Here is a 24,849-nt window from a genome sequence, read left to right as displayed (position 1 = left end):
AATAAAACCTCTTTGCAGGCTGAACGGAGTAGTATGATAATCACTTCAATCGAAAAATAATATGTACAATGTACAAAATTGTTTCAATAGCTTAAACATTGCTTTGGAAACAAGCTATTGGAATCACATAAATCTGTATATAAGCAGGCGCTCGGGACCCCATTTAGTTGTGATTGCGATGTGACATGAGGATGGTCTCGCCCACATCACTCTGCGTTATGGTTTCCTCATCCAATCATATTTTTTTCTGCAGCCGAACTGAACGGAACATTTAGCGAAAACCGAAGTATCAATGATAACTCGATACAGAAGGGTGCCATTGACTATCGATACAGAGGGGTGCCATTGACTATTTGATAGTGGAGAATACGAAATGTTTGATATATGGTGTGGAGGATATTTCACCATTCCAAAGAAACCACATTGGTGAAAGTAAAGGTGGGACCAGAATGCAGCGCTATGCGTCGCGTTGCGACAATTGTGCTTTGACACTTCATTTTAAATATGTGTGTTTCCATTTAGTCGAACACAATAATGCGTTGCGTCATTAGCATCGTTGTACTAAACGCTAGCATTTATTCTGAACTGCTTGCGCCGAATCCGCGATGACAGTGGCATGGTGTTGACGTCTGGTGACAACTTCAAATTAGGGCCATAATTTGGGTCCCAAACTCATTAGTGTAATCTCTATCAGATTAGAAGACACGAAGCCGGTTTTTAAATTCTAAAATTTGAATGAAAATTTTCACATCATGTTATTTGATTACTTGAAACACGTGTTTCTGACTTTCATTCAACCATATGGCTAAACAATTCCAACAATGTTGCTGAATTTTTTCATCATAATATAGAGTTGTCTTCATAAACAATTTACGTATGAGACTTTTTCACCACCTGCAAACAAAAATGTTTTTCATTTAAATAGAATACTTGTTTGATATAGAAAAGCTAATTTTCATTCATAATTTTAATTTTGAAAACGTGTTCATTCCAACTGAAAATCACCTATTCTTTCACTCTCCCCTAAACTAGTAAACGAAGCTCAATGCCGCCAGCGCGGATATGTCAATGTGTTGTTTTTAAAAACATTCAACTGATCCGTGGACACAACAAAAATAAAATTTTCATACGAACTTTATTTTGTTTTTGTTTACCTGAAAAGTGGTGACGCGTTGACGCTAGATTGTGACTGCAAATCAACAGACTGCGTCGGGCGAATGTTTTAGTACAAAACGCAAGCAATGGCTGCAGATAAGAAGCAACGCACAACACGGCATTCTGTTTCCACCTTAACAGTTATAATATCATTCATTTACTAATGTCACAATCGATCGTCGTTTGGGATTTTTGGGAAGGGGGTTTTATTTGTGCTGGATATTTCCAAGGAGGAATTCATTCCTTCTTTTAGCGTTAATGATTCTTTTTCGGCTCAATGAAATTGTATGGTAATCATTTTGTACAAGAGATAAAATGTCTAAGAGTTATATGCTTGCTATTTATTGACCCGAAAAATTGTTTCAGTAGCATAAAAATAGCAATGAAAACAAACTATTGAAAGTACACGAATCTCTATATAAGCCAGTGCCTGCTCGAAAATCAATTTAGTTGCGATTGTGAAGCGGGTGTAGGACGTTCTTGTTCGCTCACCAATGCAGTATGCTCTTCTCTCCAGACCCCATTACTTTTCTGCCGCCGGAATGAACGGAGGCTTTAGCGAAAAACGAAGTATCGATGATAATTCGATATATATTACGTACAAATGGTGCCATTGGCTATGGATTCGATAGCGGAAAACGCGAAATATATCAAATATTTCACCACATCAGGCAGTTAAAATATCAAATGTACCCGAATGTCGCAACCGATTGATGATTCTAACTGGTGGAGAGGGAGGGTATTATTTGCGCTGGGTATTTCAGAGGAGGAATCGATTCCTACTTTGAGCGGTAATAATTCTTTTCCTGCTCAACGAAGTGGTATGGTAATCATTTTATTTGAAAGGTAAGATGTCTAACAGTTATATGCTTGCTTTTAATTGACTCGATAAACTTGTTTCAATAGCTTAAAAATAGTTTTGAAAACATACAAATCTGTATATAAGCGGGTGCCCGCTCGGATATCCATTTAAGGGACGAACGAACTTTGGGTTAGAGACCCTTTGAAAACGAGAACTGAACTGGAAATTCATTTAGCTATAACTGTGAAGTTGGCGTAGAATGTTCTCCTTCGCTCACCAAAGAACTATTTCCCGTTTCTATTCTTTTGCCGTTTTGATCGGAGCCTCTAGTGGAAAACGAACTATCGATGATAAATAAATATGCAAATGACTATGGATTCGATAGCGGAGAATACGAAATGTTTAATACAGTGCATTCTTGTTGAATGTTGAATGTTCACGAAAACTTTGAGTAGATCGGTGCGGAAGCGGAAGGAAGAAGGGAAAATCACGTATTTTGATAGACTCTTTACATGGCAAGCAGATTCCATTCAAACAAATACTTATAAACATAAGAATGCAGAAAAGGCTGGAAGGAGAAAACGGAAGAAATTGTTGATAAGCACAAAATTTTCATTAAGCTAGCTGTAGTTTTTTTCGTTGTCCAAAAGTGTCCCAGGACTGTCCGAAACTGCCCCACACATGCGGCACATTCGGACAAAAAGGACAAAATTCGACTAAACCATTCGAATCGCATCAACGTACACTTATACTACGTTAATAATGTTAATAAAGCGTTCAGGCTATAGCGAATGTATAATGGTTGAACAAATGTTCATGCATTAAATTTGCTCAGAAAATAATGGCTATTTGTGATGTTTTTAAGATGGTCTATATCACTTAATACATAGAGTCTGAACGCCATATTAAATAAACATGTTCGAAGTGTTTTTCTCTGTACCTAATATGTTATATCGGTAAGTAATAAAATGATGTATTGGGTTATAATTTGAGTCAAATTTCCATTAGCGATACGGTTGTTTATGTTAACGTTTTATGTGGTTTATAACATCGGACTAAAAAGTTCTCCTTGATAATTTCATAAACTAGAATCGAGGCGTCTCTGAAGCAACATTAAAACGTTTTCTCCAAGTGACTCAATTTATTCAAATTACAATCAAAATCAAATAAATATAATCATATTGATGATAAATATATAATACATTACTAATAATTTGTTTTGAGTGCATCAACTCTAAATACGTAATGCATTGGAGTATTTTCGATTTTGACAACAGTTTATATTTGACTTTTAACTGGGCTATTCGCGATAAATTGGCATTGAGGTTCGTTTGCGAGTTTAGGGGAGCGGGGAAAATTGTTTCTGAAGCCAATTTTATATTATAATGAAAAGTTTCAGTAAAAATATCGGGAATTTATAGACAAATGGTTAATTAGGAGTGAAGTATACGTGTTTCAAGTAATCAAATAAGACGATGTAGAAATTTTCATTCAAATTTAACATTTTAACCCTTTTCCGTACAACATCGAGTCTCACTCGCGTTGTTCTAGCATAACATAGGGTGCTAGAACGCTCAGCAGAGTAGTGAAATCAGTTGATGTGTGACGTATTAAAAAATACGGGAAGGGGTTAAAACTGGCTTCGTGTCTTCTAATGTGATAGAGATTACACTATGGAATTTGGAACCCAAACCACCAGCCGTCGACACTGTACCACTGTCATCGCGAATAGCCCAGTTAGCGAACAAGTGCTGTATATTGCTTGTCGTCACATTCGAATAAATGAAAAATGGGTCGATTGTTCCAGGAATCGGGATGTTGGTCAAAAACTTTGAACTGCAGTTTGCCTATAACAATCTTTCTAGCCTATTCGCCACAAAAAAAATTAAGGCGTATGTTAATCATATTACTTGTAGTATTCCTATGGAATTTCCAAAGAGTAAACTTCATTCTATAAAGGGAAAAAACCAAGTCTGTCGAAAACACGGGGAGAGCCTTGAAAACGGATGTGTTATGGCGGGTTTACATTAGGGAGATCTATAGCTATAGATGGATTTATTCACGTGAAAATAGGTGTAAACTGGTGAGAATAATATGATACACTTATTCGAGGTATATATAACTTGAATAAATTCAGCATATGTAAACGCTTGTGAATTTCTCACTGGTGAGAAATCACTAAAGTTGGATGCAGTTCTACTTTAGGTGAATAAATTCACCGAAAATATGAATATATTCATTATAGAAGTTCACGCTAGTGTAAACGGTTGATGCGATTTCTATAAATCTCATCATATTTCTTCACATGAATATATCCCTAGTCTAAACCCACCCTTAGAAATGATCATTGGGTCTGCAGAAGATCTCTAACTCATATGTCTTAAATGGCACCAACATTCCTAGAGGAACTACGTAGTATTTCTCGCGTCATTTTTAATAGTACTTATTTGAGATTTCTATGCCGAATAACACGCCTTGAATGCACTCGGACTGATATGTAATTCAATCAAATAATTCAAAGAGCTCTCTCTACAATCGTAGGTGAATCTTAGACTGACGGAAGCCGATACTAGTACAAACACGACCCACTTCAAACCGTGCGTCGCTTTCCAGCTGAGGCCATCGCTCGGATCTGCATTTCAGCCGTTGCAACCGCTGCCGACTCTGAAGACTACACCGGAAGACGACGATGGTAACGCAGAAGATACCGAAATCGAAGACCCCCCGTCGACGGAACCTGGCAATGCAAATTAGGCAATTCTACGAGCAGCACGAAATCCAAGGCACCCCGATTTTCTTGGTTAGTGTGCGCATTTGTGTGCGCCACTAACACGGTAGGTACAACCAAAATGTCGATTCAATATCATTTTATAAACGAAAACTAAACCAGTTGATCTGTCGATTGCAAACCACAAAACCAAAAGAGCAGCGGAAAAATTAAATCCCCTATCTAGTTCCCCGCAATTAACGTAGTCGCTTCGTACATATTAGGATGGCAACCCAAAATTTGTGTTTTGTAAATACGTTTTCGTTCACGATAAGATTTTCAATGAGAACTTTTTGTTCATGATTTCACACTCTCAACCCTTCAGTTTGTAGTTCTTTACGCCAGTTTTCGAAAGACGACGTTGTATGTAAATAAATCATGATGAGAAGAGAACAGAATACAGCTCGAAATTACAGCGAGAAGAACAAAATATACAAATTTTGAACGCCAGATTTTGAAAGGCAGTTTTTTATTGAAAACAAAATAATTAGATCGAATGACATCTATCAGGTACAGAAAAGTAATAAAACTAGTGCGACAGCGCAACACACAGATACAGAGGTGGAAAGTACGGTAAAACTTTACATAACTATTATCTTGGTACCGCTTTAGTATATCATCGTAGACTTGCATGGCCGAGTAAACACTCTTTAGAGTCGAATGCGGCGCATAGCAGCTGCGCTGGGACAGGGAATGGATATAATTTTTTTTTCTGTAAACCAATCGGATGAATTGTAGGCGTCTAATTTTTTGGTGATGTATTGATGCTGATGCGATTTCAAACCAAATTTATAACCATTCGAAAAAAAAATCATCGTTCAAGAAGAGATGCAGCGGAAAACCCTCGCGCGATAGTGGGACAATTGTAATAGTTATCCTCATTTGTGTTTTTCTGTGGTGCTTTGTTTCAGTTTTCTTGTGTCCATTGTCATTGAATTCGTTCAATATGAAGGTGAATAAACAAATTTTCCAGCATAACGCTTGCATTAAAAAATGGACAATTTCAGATGGCGATAAAAAACTATAAAAGAGATAATTAAATGCGACTAATTTTGCATGAAACAACATTTTATTGACCAGGTTACAAGAATATTTCGACGCCCTATCGGACGATCTCCTGGCAGTTGGCCAACACTTTCGTCATTGATGTCGAAAACATACTTGTTGGCGTGTTTTTCAGTTCTTACTTTGCTTTTTTCTCCTCCGTTTTCGCCACGAAATTGTTGGAGTAGACCCTTCGCTACATGTATGCCCAGAAATCATCGATGGGACGCAGCAGGAGGACGTTCGGGGATTGGCGGACTTCGGAACAACATCTCTTTTTAAGCAGCTCATCTCCTCCAGCGATGTCTTCGCGTAATAAGCGGAGGTCAGGTCCGGCCAAAATACCACATCCTTGTCCCGATTTTTTTTTTGGACTTACATTTCCTCATGATGATGTCCATCTCCGCTAGGTATTTCCTCTCGTCCCAAAGCCCGGAACGATGTATCCAACTTTCTTTCCGTCTTCTGCTTTAGCTTCAGCTTCATAGATACCGGAACGGGTGTATCCGACGGATTCAAAGTTCTTGACAATGTCCACTTCTTCACAACGGGATGGAGCTCCCAATACACACAAACTATGGTGCGCAGTTGCTTTACTGTTTTCGCCATAACTTCCGAAGTCAACTAATTCATTTATTTACAATGATGGTACATTCCATGCAGAGATTGGAACGTATCCACAACTTTGTTCCGCAAATGAACTCGGTTCATAGCTGCAGTTCCCCAACTCACCGATTTTTGCCAAGTCCTGTTCCACCTGGTACAACCACCTCGCTGGGCTTCTTGTTCCCACCGGATTCGATATGAACACCATCTTCGCAGAACTACTGTCTGACAATCTTGCAACATGCCTTGCCCATCGCACTCGTCCAGCCTTGAGGACTTTCTGGATTCTGAGCACTCGGCGTTCGAAAACACCAAGTGCTTGCGAGTCCTCTTCGGACATCGTCCTTGCTTCGTACCCATTGAGATGAACCGGTCGAATCCGGGATTTGTAGATGGTACACTTGTGCTCCCGTGGCCGAGTGGTTAGCGTCATAACTAACATGCCGGGTGTTCGGGTTCGATTCCCGTTCTGGTCAGGGGAATTTTTCGTCAAAGAAATTTCCTCCGACATGCACTGTGATCACGCGTATTCTAGAGCTTGCCACTCAGAATGCATTCAAGGCGTGTTATTTGGCATAGAAATCTCAACTAAGTACTAATAAAAATGACGTAAGTAATACTACGTTGAGACGGCGAAGTTCCTCTAGGAACGTTAGTGCCATTGAAGAAGGAGAAGAAGAAGATGGTACACTTTGTACGAGGTGAGAGTTTGTTGGACATTAAGGATTTGCAGAGCCCACGACTCCCGTTGACTATGCGTCTTCGAATTTCACGGCTATTGTTGTTGTCAGTTGTTATCAACAAACCAAGGTAGACAAAATCTTCTATCACCTCGAGCTCGTCGCCGTTGTGGCTTTCAAATTTGTGCTGATCACGCTTGACGTTAGAGGCACCAAATGTGGCTGCAGCTCAGCGTAGTACGAAAGTTTTCTGACGGAGCCACCAAATGTGGCTGCCAACGTGCGCTAGTGCGCGAATGAGAAAAGGGGAAAAGCCCTTTACTGGACGCTTTTCGGAAGGCCAGATCACGTAGATCATATAACAATTATGCTGGTGTGATTCGGTAGTACCGCGTCACTTGGAGGTTTTGGCCGAGCGGTGCCAGGTAGGGAAAAAGAGTGGAGAGAGGTAGAGAGGATTGTCAGAATTTTCCGAATTCTGGTTCTTTTTCCTGTTGGTCCTTCTTGTTTCTTCCTGGTTCCTGTGGTCTCCCTTAGACCCCTCATAACCTGTTCCTTAGGATGTGATATTGAATGGTGGTACTACTCGGTTGAGTGTAAGTCTGAGAGTCATTTATTCAGTCAAAGTTCAAGCCTTTTATACACGAATTTTCCCTATATTGCCTCCTTGTGATGTCTTCTCTACGCCAGAAGGGAACGATGATAAGATCTCTGCTTATTTATTGCACCCGTCTGGTAATCTAAAAATATCAATGATATTTGTTAAGCCCATTTATTGGACTTCAGTGAGCTATTTTGGGATTTCTCCCGTCCTTCGTTAATGTATTTCCCTGCACATTTATGATGGAACGCGGTCTAACCGCACACTCTATCGCTATGCAATGAATCACGCTTGCAAACAGTGATCCTTGCGACGACAGCCGTCGATCACAACACTACTACCAAGAAGAATTCTGTTACGATCAGTCTTTCCTGATAGCATGTATTTAGTCTTAGACGCATTGCACCCAATCCTAATCAGTTCTGCTTCGTGTTACAGTCGGGTATACAAGTACGCTACCGTCGCGTATGTTCTTCCAATCATATGCACGACGCCGGCGAAGCAGATAAACTGGCTAGACTCGTTGAATATCGAGCCCCGCTTGTTGAAGCCCGCTCTCCGCATGACAGTCGTCGGTCGATTGTATCATTTGAATTCGACGAAGATGTGGGGCGTTGGGACCTGATACTCGATAACCTCGCGTTCGTTCATCAAGATGCCTTCTTCCTTGTTCCTGCACATTTCGGTCCGCGGCACAAAGCCCATGTGCGAGGCGTACAGTTTCTTGGAGAACTTTCGCGATTCTTGAAGAACTTTCGCGATTCTTGAGCGGCTTTTTTGCCCGAAAGAGATGTATTTGCTGCCATCACTTCGGTCGGTATCGTTCCACGTTCTGTCGAGTCGCTCGTTGCATACCTCTCGTTCAGAAACGCTCGGCACTTGTCGTCAAACCATTCGTTCCGTTGTCATCGCTGTTCCTTTACGATGACGGTCTCTGCTGTACTGACAATTGCTGCTTTCAAGGTGTTCCAGCATTTATCGAGGGGAGTAGCATCCAGTTCGTCTACCCCCGGTAACGCAGCTTAAAGACGCTGCGAGTATATTGCAGCAACGTTCGGCTCCTGCAGTCGCGCTGAACCTACCAATTACCGGTCTGAACTCCTCCTCTTGGCCGACCTGTTTGGTGTCGTGTTTGGGCAGCGATCGATTCAAGCTCTAGCTGCGCGTAGAATTCTTCTTTATCGTCATCGGTGATAGCTAGATGGGGGCTGTGATCGTTGATAATGCTGATGTTGTAGAAATGGCCTCACACCCTTAGTATGCACATTCTTTTGTTAATTGGCTACCATCCAATCACCCGCTTCTGCAACTCCCCCATCATGATGATAGCTGTACCCAGCTTGTGTGTATTGCCGCAATCGGTGAACAAACGCTCGGATACATCCCCTTCCCTGTCAGCATACGATCAAGCTCCCACCGGAGTTGGTTATCCGATCTTCACTATGGTCACTCGTACCCTAGTCAGCACAGCGGGGAGGTAGGGATAGGAGTTACTGGACAGAAAGCTATGAATCACGAATGGGCTCTATTTTATGCCTTCAGGTTCGCGAAGTTCGATGGTCGCTTGGTCCAGTCGTCTACCAACCATCGCAGTTCAACTGATAGCGTCGTTAAATTTTGTTTGAAAACTCATGGGTTACTATGATTGACGATGCACAAGTAGTCTCTTCACCAGATATTAAGATGGAAAGTTGGTAATATTTGTCCATTTTTTCATGCAAGCGTTAGTGTAATTTTATTCTCAGCATTTCAGAGGTATTCGATATATATTCCGATTAATTTATGCTTTGTTATATGGATGTACTGTTGCTCCTGCGAGTAGGGTTTTCATTCTATGTGAACTGCTATTGGATGCAGAATCTTCAGTTTCTATAATTTCTTGAATAGAACGCTCATTCTCCTCGGGGAACGAACGAACGTGATGAATTATAAAGGTTTTAAACTTTTCAGTTCATTCGCCTCTATCACCTTGGAGATTTTATCCGAAATCACAAAACCATCTTGTCATTATTTTGTGAGAATGTTGTTTGGTGTACGCTTATGAAATCTATTTCGATTTTTCGGTCTTTTTCGACGCTATTGTGTGAAGGTTATGTGGAGAGTTCCCTGTCTGATGATGAAAACAGTTATTTCGGATTTTTTTATCTATTTTCCAACATAATCTCCATCAAAAGTAATACATTCTTCATAATGTCTCTCTACTGTAGTAATGCCATTTTCAGTAAGCTGGACAATTTGACTTCAAAAACATATGTTGCTATTGATGGAACATGTTCCCCACATACTGGGCACAACGCAATAATACTAATTTTCAAAGGGAGGCTTTCATAGATTGTTATTACAAGATAATCCGATGGGATTTAATGTTATTTGGTAACCACTTTGAAAATATTTGTACATCCAGTGTAAACATTTGACTTGTGTGTAAGTTAACATAACACCGTTATAAAGTCAATTATTAAAACAGAGCACAACACACAATTTTTGCAACCACATACATACAATCGCATCTTCATCACTAAATTAAACTGAACGTCATCCGAAACAGAAAAAAAATCAATAGAATCAAAACAGTTATATTTTGCTATACAAAAATGATGAATACACACAGTGTATAACAACAAGTTAGTAGAGCTGCAACACTATCAAAAACAAAACTAAACTCTGTATCATGCTAACAATAGTGATTGCTTGTAAGTGAATGACGAATGTTTACAAAGTGTGACAAGGCATGAGACGGACGAACATTATAATCTTTTCCGAACGCGACTCATAGAAATGACATACACAATAATGTCGGTACCAAAATAAATGTAAAAAAATAAACAGCGTGCGTAGATATGACTAGCTAGTTGCTCCCATGAAGAAAAAAAAATCATAAGAGAGAGATGGCGGTTTCTGAACAGCAGTAGTCTACAAAGGACCAAGCAAGTGGCAAAAAATTAGGTTGGCTTTTTCGCGTGTACTGACTTTTTGTCGTGTATTTTTAATTATGATTCGTTTTACATTCCCTATGCGTGTAGGTAAAAATACGTTGAAAAATTCGTGATAACAAAAAATAGCAAGCAACAACTGGAAGCAGGATAAAGTCGAAAAGTAGTTACTTCATTAAAACAAAAAATCTATATACAGCCCAGTATTAAAAATGGGAAGCTTTCTATGCTCAAAGCAAGATATGTGAAGATCACAATGTTGTTGTTACGAGCGTCAAATCGAGGTCAAATGTTTGGGCTATTAGTATTTGATAAAAAAAAAAGTGATGACGCCTGAAATGCCCCTAAACTTTCATCAAGTCGCGAAACACCTAGCGCTGTTTCTGGCAATACAGACATAAGGTAGAAATAGTTTATTTTTGAATGAACGGATTACTGCTATAAATACTACCAACCAATAATTCGCTAACATTATTCCCAAATAATAAATGTACAAATATATCATTTTAAGATTTATGTTTATAACAAAAAAATATTGAAGAGATAATGTTGAGTATAAGTTTCTTTAAAAATATAGAGCGCTAAGTTATAAATGATAAGGATAACCATATAGTAAATAATAACCATAATATTTGCTGAAACAAATTATTTAACAGAAGCATTTGTGGTGAAGTGCAACCACACGGTTAGGACGATGCTGTCCCGCTAAAAGACGACGAATTCAGCCCAACTGAAGGTTACTGACACACAAGCTTTTGTGTGAGCTTTGAACGTCAATAGATTACTACTGATGATACTATAGTGTGGGGCTACTTTGGACACTTTTTTTCAGATTTGCCCAGATTTATATCTCAAATATGAAGAGTTTCAAATATTTTTATATATAATATACCTCCTAAAACCCGTAGCTAGGAACCGGCTAGTGGGAAGCGTTCTAGCGCCCTTAAAAGTTCACTGATTGTCACATTCGTAAAATAATTAACGAGAGGCCCCGTACCACCATCATCTCGCAAGTTCTGCGAGGGAAATCTCTATGTTTTTGACACAATCAAGATCTTCCCTAGGCCTCGAGGCATTTCGACAGTTTATTACCGCGAATTATTTGTCTTCTTATAGTTCGCACCATTTCATCATTGTTAAATTTGAAGTCGTTGTCCCCTGAATTGTACGTCTCTCTCGTCGTCTCTAATCTTCTCGGTTCATTCGCTTTCCACCTGATAGAACCATCTTGTTGAGAACCATTTTCATCGCGTTGTTGACTGACATTCTTGCCCGATTTTCGCTGAGCGCATAATGGGTGGTCCTCCCAACAGTTAATGCAGTTCGTCTTCTTCACGTCCCTTCTTCCATCTAAAGGGTGTTCCACATTAAATTGCACCACGGAAAAAACGCTGTAGAAAATTACTTAGTTGACCGATCCTTTTCAAACTTTCAGACATTAGTAAGCTTTTGGCATATTTATATCATTAAACTTCAATACCATAACTGTACGCTCGCAGCTTGCGCTTATCTCTACTCATAAGGTTCTGTACAACATCTTGGTGCAGCTTCTTCTGTGCAGAAATCCACTTTTTCTTCATGTCTTCCTCATATTTGTCTTCCTTGCTTCCGAGTGCCTGCTTCATAATAGCCCAGTATATTTCGATTGGTCTTAGTTCCGGTGCGCTGGGGGGTTCATGTCCCTGGGTACTAAAGTGACCTCGTTAGCTTTGTACCACCCCAGGACATCCTTTAAATAGTGGCACGAAGCTAGATCCAGCCAGAAGATCGTAGGGGCCTCGTGTTTCTTCAACAGACGAAGCACACGCTTTTGTAGACACTCTGTGAGGCAGATCTGCATGTTCACAGTCCCGTTAGTCACGAACGGTCACGAACACCGTTTGCCACATGAGCAGATCATGTATCTCTTGGCAAACTTTGAAAATTTCTGCTTCATTACTTCCTCCGAAACATCACACTTGTGCTGGGCGGCGAAGAACAGTAACCCCGGAAGCTGTCGGAAGTCCGCCTTAACGTAAGTCTCATCATCCATGATGAGACAATAAGGCTTCGTCAGCATCTGGGTGTACAGGGCCCGTGACTTTCCCACCGTATTTTGCCGATCGTTACGATTTGGATCCTTCTGCGCTTTGTACACATGCAGTCCCTCCTGATCCATGGCTCTCTGAATGATTTGGACATATTCAACTTTTGGCAATATCCCTGACCGAAGCAATGGGATTCCGCTTAAACGTTTTCACGACACGCTTGTTATCCTGATCACTAATAGAACATCCATTCATACCACATTTCTCCTTCCGCTCGATGCTCAATGTTTCATTTAATCACAAGACACACAGTTGACTGCACGATTCTGAGTTGTTTTCCGATGTCCGATGTCGATATCTTCTTTCTGACCGTCATATTGTACCTCCCAAGTCCATGGGATGTGCTATTGGTTCAAGTCGACGTGAACATCTGGCTTGGTACAAATGCAAGATTTCGTAGTGTGCTTGCTACTCTCCTTATGGTTTGCTACTGTTAGTAATCGTTGTAGCCACTCGAGTTTAAATAAGTTACCTTTTTATTTTTCTGCTTCTCACAAACACATTTTGTGTTCACATGGTTATCTTCGGGGCCACAGAGGTTGACACAGTTCTTTGTGGGGACCGTGTTTAGAGCTGAATCAGCGTAAGTCATTGGTGTTGTGCCTACCCCTAGTACCTAGTGCCTAGACGTATACCGAACGTACCCGAAACCGCATGTCATTTCAGGAAGGTGTCTCACCCGATCTTCACTGTGATCACTCGTACCCCAGTCAAAATCACGGGGAAGTAGGGATAAGAGTTATTAGACGAGAAGCCAATGAACGAATGAGGTCTTTGTTGTGCCCAATTGGTACCGATGGGTATGCTTGGTCCAGTCGTTTACCAGCCAATCATTCAAAAATCAGCACAACTGCAGCTGAAATGTGATAGTGTTTGTGACAATGTTTATTAACTTACCTTAGTTTATGAATGGTGCCAACAGTGCATAAGGGGCCAACGTTACGATGAATGGTAATGGCATTTGAAGCAGCCCATGCAAAACGGTGCCGAGAGTATTACTTCATAAAAATACCCATGATATTATATAAATTCAAAAAGCATTTCTGTTAGAAAACAAATGTATCAAAAGCAGCCCCGAGTGTCAAGGGTAGCCCCAAACAACGGCATCGAATAATTTACACTCTCCAGTGCTACATTTCCATAGTTCAGCTTGATTCGGGATTGCAACCTTGGAATATTTTTTGTTCTCTTCAGTTACACACCTTTTATAAGATTGTTTTTGATTTGATTTTATTTCAAAGGACGAAAAACAGGGCGAATTTCAATCCTGCTAGGTGATTAAAATCCGTTAAAAGATCTATTCTTAGAAGAGACAAATCCTCTTCACATCAAAGGAACGGTAAAAAGGGGCAATGTGATATTCCAACTTGCGAGGACATAACTTCGAACTCCAACAAATGCTTTGTTGGCTTTCTGATTCGTGGACGTTACGTTCAGTGCGAATGGGGCTTAACGCATCATTTATATTACTACAGTCTGGAAAGCAATTGTAACGGAGTATTTAACTTCTGTTTAGATGTACTGTTTTGTTTTTGTTTCGCTATCGATTATTATATTTGTTTCTTGTATGTCAATCATTATTTTAATTTCTTGAACGTTTTATTTATTTATTTTCTGTTCTAAAAGCTCCGAAAATCCATCCAGCTGAGAAAACCTTTTCTGTTGATTTCTTCTTAATTTCTTCGTATAATCTATCTAGTTGAGAACAGTAGACTTCTGAGTTAATCGTAAGACCATGTGATAACACCTCATAATATACGATTTCCAATACTACCATATCAATAGCACCATTTTATTTGGTGCAATCCAGGCTTTGAAGAGGTTTGAGGTGGTTCGCTGCGCTTACCCCTTGATCTTTTGTGAACGATCTTCCTATCTTTTACCCATTTTCTGAAATGAACAGATTTTTTTTGCATTTCAGTAGTTCTTCGCTGATGGGAACTCGGATATTCCAGTTCCTTGGGCTACCTCCTGATAGCTTGTATGCCGGTCTTGCGCGATCAGTTTCAATAATTTGACTTTTTCAGTGATTTCAGCGATTGGCGAGTTCGATCTTTGGTCATGTTTATATCAGTCTCTCCACAATGAAATCGCACAAACCACTCCTGAATACTGCGTTCACCCAAATCATCCATGTCGTAAGCTTCACAAACTTTCATTCATGTGTCTGCTGTGCATTTATCGAGCAATGTTTCTTCAGAAGTTTCACTCATTTTCAAACCAATGTATTGGGTTTGCAACGGAACGAATTAATTTTTTTTTAGCATGAAAACACGTTTAATTGAATAATAAAATGAATTAATTTATTCAAAATTATTGAATCCGGTCAAATTTTGATACCCTGTTCTAAAGTAAAGCGTATTCCACTCAAAGCGTTCTGCATCGATCTCAACAAATGGTAGCCGAGAGGAACAAGGTCTGTATTATAAAGTGGGTGGACCAGAATTTCCCATCCACTATTCTCCGCTATAGTTTCTAACTCGACCAGCAACACGAGGTCGAGCGTTGTCATGATGGCGTATTATCCATTAGGTCACATAATCTGGAAGTTTTCCGACAATAGCTCGTTTTCAACGGATCAATTGTTGTCTGTGGAAGTCTCCATTGATCGTTTGAACAGGTTTAGCAGCTCATAGATCACACCTATTTGATTCCACCAAATACTACCGTGGATATTCGGCTTCGGCGTTGATGTTCTTGGTTGGCCAGGCTTTACACACGATCTTTTGCGTTTTGGATTGTCGTAGTGAATCCATTTTTGGTTCCTGGTAACGATTCGAAATAGCTTGTAGAGTCAATTCCAATGATTATGTAAGATCTGTTTGTGTTTGACACAAATTTTGATCGAGTAATGTCTCTAATTTTTCATCTTCAAACTTCACCACTTTTAAATAGTGCAAACCATTCTCTACAAAATTTATCCACAGTGCAGAGTTACCATGAACTTCCACGAGCGCTCGAGGCGCTTCAGCTGCACTTTTCTTCCAATGGAAATCAAAACATCCCGCAAATGATGCAACGAAACTCGACATTTTTAACGCAGTAAAAATTGAACTTGTTGTGCAAAACTTGTAAAGACTTGTAAACGGCATTTGGTTGACAGATGTCGACAATTTAGCAAAAATCAGCTATCGCCATCGGCTATTTATAGCAACTTGTGCCATCTTGTGGAAACGGAACGAATTAAATAGCACACCCAATAGATAAGCAAATTTCGCTAATTAAATAATATTTCAATCTTATATGTTTTTTCAACTTTCCGATCATTTTTTAGAACTTTTTTGGTATATAATCCTGACGCAGATCAAGACGCATCAAACCTTAATGATTATCCAAATCCGTTGATCCGTCCTCGAGTTAAATTTTGACATACAGATACCAAACCATTTTCATTTATATAGATGAGAAAGAATCGCTAACTAAATAAATAGAGAACATTGTAATTTCATGTTTTCCGATTGATTGATTTTTTTAAATTTTCTTGGCATATAAACCTGATGCAGATCAAAATGCATCAAACCTTTATTATAAATTATATTGTGATAATGTAATGTAATATTATCAGGGTATTGGAAAAGTTTTTACCCATCTGTGTGTTGGTAGTTCCGTGCGATCGAGAGCATGATGGGTGCATCCAATGAGTGGCCTGCGTAAGAGAGGTGCTTACGATAGCGCGCATGAAGACTGCATGCGATGCTCTCACCGAATAGTGGAATGTAAAGGCGCGTCCACATTATGCCGAATGATGCCGATCGGCCTGTACCATCCGGCATATTCGGTTCGTTATGTAATGTGGACGCCACATCGGGTGCACGAAGCCGAAGCCCCATCGGATGTACGAAGCCGTCACGAACACACGTCGTCACAATTCACAATGCCGGATGGCACAATGTCGTCAACACCAATTTTTATTCGTTTTGTTTTGATTCGACTTTCTCGAACCGGACCCACTTGTTTCGGGTTGGGTTCGGTTTGTCTTGAGTCGGTTTTCGGCACGTCGGCAAGCCCGGGCGATACGTTCACATTTAGTTGGCTTTACCGGACGGCCAAGGTCGCTCGGCGTAATGTGGACGCGTCTTAAGACGGAGCACAGTCTCGTTAGCTTGCGTGACAGTCTCGTGCATAAGATAGGTCACCGAGTGACCTGCGTATGCTACCGATAGCTCACATGATGGATGGATGCGTTGCGGTCACAGAGTGGCCTGCGCAGAAGAGGTACATGATAACCTTATATGGTAACTAGTTTTGATATCTAGCAACACACCTGCTTTTTTGAGCACGAAAAAAAAACATTTCATTTTGGAGTCATTTTCGTGTTAACAACTCCCAATTTAATGCGTCAAGAGCAAATTTCCCGAAAAGTCATTGAAAAACAGTCAATTTGTTGATGTTTTCAATGCATATGAACTGTTTAGCACCCGATGAGTCTGATCATGAGTTTTACAAGTTGTTTTTCTTGAAACTAGTTGTTTCTATTTCTGTTCAATTTGATGGTAGCTCTTCTAACGCCTGCATAAAAAATAAACAATTCTCGGATGGTGATAAAAAACTTCTTCTTCTTCTTGAATGGCGTTAACGTTCCCTGTGGAACTTTTGCCGTCTCAACGTATTCATTAACTAGCGTCGTTCATTAATACTTGGTTGAGATTTCTATGCCGAATAACACGCCTTGAATGTACTCTAAAGTGGCAAGCTCTAGAATACGCGTGACCACAGTGCAAGCCGGAAGAATTTTCTTTGATGAAAAATCCCCCAACCAGAACGGGAATCGAACCCGAACACCCGGCATGATAGTGTGGGACGCTAACCACTCGGCCACGGGTGCACATGATAAAAAACTACAAAAGATAATTTAACTGTACAAATTTCCCATAAAACATAATTTTATTGACCATGTTAGAAAAATATTTCGACGCCCTGTTTGGCGTCCTTCCGGTTATTGATCGGAACATTCATCATTGCATGTTTTTCAGTTCTTTCTTAGCTTTATTTATTAGTTCCTCCTCCGGTTTCGCCACGAAATTATTGGAGTAGACCCTCCGCTCTTCGGGTTTGCTCAGAAATTCTCGATGGGACGCAGCGGGTGAACTTTCGGAGAGTTGAAGGAGGCATCTTCTGGCAGACACTTTGTGCTGTAAATCTCCAAGTTGACCGCAAGGCCCGAACGCAAGAAGAACGGCTTTGACATCTTTACGCTGATGGTTAGCCACAGAAGCACCTTCCTTGGGAATTTGGTGTGGAAGATGTACTTCAAGTCGGAAGTTACCTCCTCGGTAGGGGACGTAAAATACCTGGTTCCCTGACAGTCGTTGCCATCCAGCGTTAAATACGCTTAGCCTGCTTCAGTTTCAGCTGCAGTTTACGACCGCGTAGCACCGTCGGACGACAGGCTTCCGTTCAATGCTCTCATTTTTTTCCAAAAGTGTAAAGATATTATAAAGGGTGTGTCACATCAAATTGCATCACGGAAAAAACGCTGTAGAAATTCGCCCAGTAGACCGATCCTTTTGAAAATTTTAGACAGTAAAATAAAAACTATTAAACAACTTTTGGCATTTTCTTTTTATTCATACTTCGAGCCCAAGCCCGTATGCTCGCACCTTCCTCTTTACCCCGTCCATAAGGCTCTGTACAACGTCAGGTTGTAGTTTTTTTTGAACAGGAATCCATTCTCTTGAAGTCCGCCTCCGATTTGACAACTTTTGGGTTCTTCCGGCCAGAAGATGGTCGGGCCCTCGTGCTGCTTCAATAGTGGTAGTAAGCGCTTCTGTAGGCACTCCTTAAGGTAAACCTGCCCGTTTACCGTGCCGGTCATCACGAAGGGGCGCTCCGCTTTCCGTAAGAGCAGATCGCTTGCCACACCATGTACTTTTTGGCAAACTTGGATAGTTTCTGCTTGCGAATCTCCTCCGGAACGCTGAATTTGTCCTCTGCGGAGAAGAACAACAGGCCCGGCAGCTGACGAAAGTCCGCTTTGACGTAGGTTTCGTCGTCCATTACCAGGCAATGCGGCTTCGTCAGCATTTCGGTGTACAGCTTCCGGGCTCGCGTCTTCCCCACCATGTTTTGCCTTTCGTCGCGGTTAGGAGCCTTCTGAACCTTGTATGTACGCAGGCCCTCCCGCTGCTTGGTCCGCTGGACGAATGAACTTGACAAATTCAGCTTATTGGCGACATCCCGGACCGAACTTCTCGGATCACCTCTAAACTGCTTAACTACGCGCTTGTGATCTTTTTCACTGACGGAGCATCCATTTTTGCCGTTCGTTACCTTCCGGTCGATGGTTAGGTTCTCGAAGTATCATTTTAGTACTTTGCTGACCGTGGATTGGACGATTCCCAGCATCTTACCGATGTCCCGATGTGACAACTCCGGATTCTCGAAATGAGTGCACAGGATTAATTCACGACGCTCTTTTTCGTTCGACGACATTTTTCCAAATTTACGAAAAATTTACAGTGAAGCATGGCCAACGTGATCTATACACTCTTATCTGATTATAAGCGAAAGCTGAAGATATAATTCCTAAAAATCAAATTTCTACAGCGTTTTTTCCGTGATGCAATTTGATGTGACACACCCTTTAGATACCGGAACGGGCGTATCCGGCGGGCTCAAAGTACTTGAAGATTTCCACTCCCAATACGCACAAACCATGGAGCGCAGTCGCTTTACTGTTTTCGCCATAACTTCCAGTTTAACTAATTGCGCTGTCAATTTTTTTTTTTTAGAAAACTTATTGGCTATGACTGACGATGCACAGGTGGACTCATTTTCAGGTGTTAAGATAAACGCATGAAAAATTGGTAAAATTTGGCCATTTTTTTTATGCAAACGTTATTTTGTTTCTTTTATCGTCATATTTGTCGATTTTAGTATTTTCGAAGCTTTCATGATGGCATTTAATATTCGAAGAATAGAATTATGATTTATAACAAAATCTTCGTCGAATGGATATTAGAGTGGCAATGGATCGATCGGAGTAAGCCTGAGTGGCAATGAAAGTATAGAAAAAAATGATTATCGATTTCAAAGAATCGGCCATGTACATTTTGTTTATTGGCCCAAAAAAATGACCTGTGCAAAATTTCAGCTCAATCGGACAAGATTTTGGGTGCCTCAAAGCACTCAGAGTTTAGATTTTTTGGTCACTCAGGCTAAGTCCCAAAAGGTCGATTTTCTTCCGAATTTTTTTTTCGAGATAACGCCAGATCTCAACGTTTTATGCATTTTTAATTCATTTGGCATCGAAGAAAAAATTTCGATTTTCCAAATTTCCTTTACTCCCCCATTGGAAGATTTTCGTGGATCAAAAAATCAAAACTTCGAGAGCTTCGAGGCACCCCTAAATCTTGTCCGTTTGAGCTAAAATTCTGCACAGGTCATTTTTTCGGGGCAATAAACAAAATGTACATGGTCGGATCTTTAAATTCGATAATTCTTTTTGCTTTCATACGTTCATTTGCCACTCAGGCAAAGTCTCAAAAAGTTTATTCATTTCGGCCAAAAAATTTTTTTTCGAGATGACACCAGATCTCGACGTTTCATGCATTTTTAATCATTTGGCATCGAAAAAAAATTTCGATTTTCCAAATTTCCTTCATCCCCCCCCTTGGAAGATTTTCGAGAAGCAAAAAAACTTTGAGCGCATTGAGGCACCCCTAAATCTGTCCGATTGAGCTGAAACTTTGCACAGGTCATTTTTGTTGGGCCAATAAACAAAATGTACATGGTCGGTTTTTGAAATTTGTCATGACTATTTTCGCTGCCACCCTATTGGATACCTACCTTATTATTTTTATTTTTGTGTATCGTAGTTCAAGTTTCCCAAATGTATCAAAAGTGCTATCTTTTGCGAGAAAGCTTCGCCCCCGAAGCAAGCACGATCTGTGAACACTGGTTAATTATTAAATCTAAATTACGACGTCTAAAGGTAATGTTATATTATCAGGCACGTAGCGTAACCGGCACGGCACGTTTCATGCAAGACAAATATTATTGCGTGTGTTTCAAATGTGTATGCGTATATATAGCGGAACGGCTCCGGGCATACACAGCACGCTTCAGACAAATGCATGAAGGAATTCTCGAAAAGAATATTTTGCCGGTGCCGGGCACGAACTACATGGGCGAGTAGCACCATACATACAAACCCAACGTCGAAGTTCGTGGTGTGGGTGCGTTCGTCGCTCTTCGGTACAACATCGGTTCAATCACCAGTAGCATTTCTCCGCTCCGTCTGCGCTGCCGGTCCGTACAGAGAAGTTGCTATGCCTGATGATATGAATACATCATGTATTTGTCTGCCGGTGTCGGTACGTGCCGTTTACGCTACGTGCCTGATAATATAAAACGGCCTTAACGCGCTTCGTTACGAATAATACGAAAATTGCTGAACCCTATCCCCATCGTTCTCCCATCTATACTGATAAAGTGATATTCAGAATGCTTCCAGCATTCCCCTGCTCGCCCAACAGTAAACGAGAAAAATTTAAACAATTACGAGGAAAAGTGTGACAATGAGTCGCTGGTTAAAAAAAAAAGCCGGAATGATAACAATTATTAAGTCTCAAAATTTATATTTAGAGAAAAAAGTAACAAAAAAATTAAGACAAAATATTTTTTGGATACATAAGAGAAAATATATAGAGAAACAAAAAAAGAGAAAACTGAGAAATATGTGCCTCGCCTTTGGCTATTTTGTAAAAAAGTAAAAATTAGTTTTAACGTCATGTTAGTGAAAAAAGAATATTTGAAGATCCATAAAAACGGACACATTTTTGGAGCTTTAACGACTTGAAATTATTATTACGGATGGGGAGAAACGTTGTTTGGAAATACTGTTGGGTGAGCGGGGACAGCTGGAGGACGCGCAGATATCAAAGTGTCATTCTGACAAAACAAGTTTCAAACGACGGAAGAGGAAACTAGAGTGAGTATAGTTGCACTACATATTGTACATTTGGCATTAATTTAGCATCTAAAATACTCCAAATAAATTACGAGCATACAGTCCTTTGATTGTGTTTTGATGACCTTAGTAGTGATTATACAAAGTTGCACGTAATGTTATTTCAAAACATGTACTAAGCATCGGCTTTTTTGTTATTTAAGCTGCCATCTATCATAAAACGGAAATACACTGCGAAGATGTATGCAATCCGAACAAAAAAAAAATACACGCAAATATATATTTTTAGTACTTCGAATAGAGACTGTACTTATGGTACTGACATATCTATACTGTAGCGACTAACGGTGGCGAGGATGCACAAAAGTAAGACGGTTAGTCGTAATGCAAGATGTATTGTAAATGCAGATAAAACGAAATAAGAGGCTAGGAAACTAAAGTTCACGTGTCGAACCTGACAGATTATGAGTGTGAACTAGAACTGAAGTGAATAAAACCGAGAAAATTGACTGAGTATGCTGAAAATGTGTGAAAAAGAAATTAAATTAAATTCCAAAACATACATCTCCACTTTGATGGTATAATAAAGCAGTGAAAAAAATATAAATATACTTAACTCGAAGTCAATAATATTATCACATTATCCCGCCCATCAGTTGAACTGGTTGTATAATAGATCTATGCATATTAACCATCCATATAGTTTCTCATAAAATTTATCTTAGCTGCAAATTAAAGCACACGTCAATTATGAAAGATCAACTGATCTTAATTCTCCCACGAACTTGTCCGCTTTGACCCCTATGTTGTGTGGCAAACGTGCGTCCTATACAATTCACGAACTAGAGCATATGACAAATTAAGTCTTAGATAATTTGCCCTGAAAGCAGTTGCAACGAGATACACTATCGTTACCGAAGCTAGGGGAGACATAGTGTCGTCTCTTGACGAGAATGCAGTTAGTATGCTGCTGCTTTAGGGTAGTATATGTCAATCGATACACCATCGGATAGAGAAATACTCCTTCTGATCACAGTACACGATTGGACCGTATATAATACCAAACCATGTGACCGGCAATCGAACGTCACAACCATCCAATTCCGATCATGCCAGACAAACGGACGCTACATTGGGAAAGTACAGAGATGTACCCTGAACAGCTGGGTACGCGTTGTGGGATTCAGAGTGCGATGTGGGCCCGACTCTGGTAGAAATACCTCGCTCAATTCAAAGGAAACTTATGCAGTGCCGACTGATTGAGTTAATCAAACGATGTCATCAGCGCATATCTACATTCGATACCACCAAACTGTGTGTTCTTGAATACAGCAGTTTGCTCTATTTGTTCCTGTTAATTGATGCCGGCTGATTCGTTCGATTTCCCAGAGTTATGATTTGCATTACACAATGGTTCGACAGTTAATAATATGAAACGTGGCGAACATCTTTGCAACATTGAATGATTTCATTTGTTTCAACCTTTGCATTCTCTGCATTGCGTTCTGCTTGGATATGATTTTCGATAGAAGTGGGAAAATTTGCTAGATTGATTGAACCATCATTTGCGTTTCGGTAAAAACGCCATTGCAAACGTATTCGGGTGTTCTCAATAAACTTGACCGAGAAATTCGCTGTACTCCGTTTTGAATCTTATAATTTCTGGTACAGGTTTCAATATTCTGACAATCATACGATGATTTGCCATAACAATAAAATATAGAATGATGCTCTTCGATTCACCCTCTGTTTCTCAACCATTTTTCTGCCGTTTGAATTTCTACCATAACATATATAATAGGAATAACTTGGCGTGTCATGATTCTGCAAGTTGATCGTGTATTTCAGCTTCCAAAAACGATTAACGGTTGGCATACTCAATTATTCATAATCTTCTAGAGTGTGCTTTGTCCACTGTGTCGGAATCATCAATTTACACATGCGGTTTCGGATGGTACTAGTATCTGGTAGGGAAACCTTAACACATAACATGTAGGAAAAAATGAAAGATATCGAAGACTTATAACTCGAACATTCCTCATAGACCGGAAAGATGTTTGCATCGATTGATAGGAAATATTTCTACACATCTATCACCATTAATAAAATGTTATTTCTCCTGAGATAAACAATTGAATAATTGTAAAATGTCAAGCGTTATTTAAACGCCCTAACTGCCACGCTTTGATTGGCCCGATTTACGGTTTCCCCAACAGAGACTTCAACACCAAGGAGCGGGGAAATCGGCATTGCAAATACATGCAAGTTGGAGGAATTTTCGTTCCCACCGGATATCGTCATTTCAGATACTAGAGGCAAATAGAGGTTATAATTGAGAATAAATTTCTAGATTATAGCCTCTGTAGCATAAAAAGTTGTTGATTCCATACATACCGTTTGATGATTAGGCAAAATGCTGCCATCATATTTACTTGTAAAGAAGAACATAATCTATTACAATGCATGAATTGGTGTTGCATGGCATTTGTTCAAATTCTTTACTTACAAAGCAAATATGTTGAATTCAATTGAATTCGAATATTGTTTTATTCAATAAATAATTTAATCAATACAAACAAATAATTACTAAGCCAACGGTAGTCCCACGTCAAACTTACGGTTATATTATAGATATAACTCACCCATTTTTAACTTTGTTTTGTTTTTATTTATTTATTAAATTATTATCAACAGACAATCGCCCTAAAGTGAACCGAACAAATTGGTATGAAAACTTTGATCTTTGATCTTGTTGACTCCGTTCAGATAGTGCGTATTTCAAATTACTGAACACGAATTAAAGGGGTCTGGAAAATCGAAAAAAAAACGAATTTTTGTTTTTTTGAATTTTTGGAAAGCTTCTGCTTTCAGATATGTTGTCCTAAAAATTTTTTTCGATTTTTGATTTCGTTGGAAAGTTACAGCCAAAAGTATGAAGTCATCTTAAAGGATATTGTATAGCTGTACGAATTTTGAAATACGCTTTTCTCGAAACCATGTTTTTTCAACTGGTATTATCGATATCTCAGGATCTACTCGACAGATTTGGCTGAAATTTTTCATCAATATGTAAAAATGGATTATCTAAAGCGTTACATAGCCGTTTTTGATATTTCATCATTTCGATTTTTTATGAGCTTCTAAACGATTTTTCATGAAATATTTTCCATTTTTAACAAAAAAATGGCCCCCATTTTGGTAATTTTTCGAATTTTCAAAAACCCCTATGAAACGTTTTAGGTATTCTCCTAAAGTTTCAAAAT

At 39.7% G+C, this 24,849-nt stretch overlaps 1 protein-coding gene across 1 annotated transcript in view; it reads left to right on the top strand.

The window, feature by feature from the left end:
- Positions 1–21,238, top strand: part of LOC129764640 (protein FAM117B-like) — a 46,619-nt gene extending 25,381 nt beyond the window's left edge. The window contains exon 5 of the mRNA XM_055763908.1: positions 4,499–21,238. Within this exon, the coding sequence (XP_055619883.1) occupies positions 4,499–4,711 (213 nt within the window). The 3' untranslated portion in view covers positions 4,712–21,238. The remainder of the gene's footprint in view (positions 1–4,498) is intronic.
- Positions 21,239–24,849: the final 3,611 nt, after the last annotated feature.

This window comes from Toxorhynchites rutilus, chromosome 2, assembly GCF_029784135.1.
Source record: "Toxorhynchites rutilus septentrionalis strain SRP chromosome 2, ASM2978413v1, whole genome shotgun sequence".
NCBI classification, from domain to species: Eukaryota; Metazoa; Arthropoda; class Insecta; order Diptera; family Culicidae; genus Toxorhynchites; species Toxorhynchites rutilus.
The sequence above is the reverse complement of the archived record's forward strand: the minus strand, read 5'-3'. Positions and strand labels throughout refer to the sequence as shown.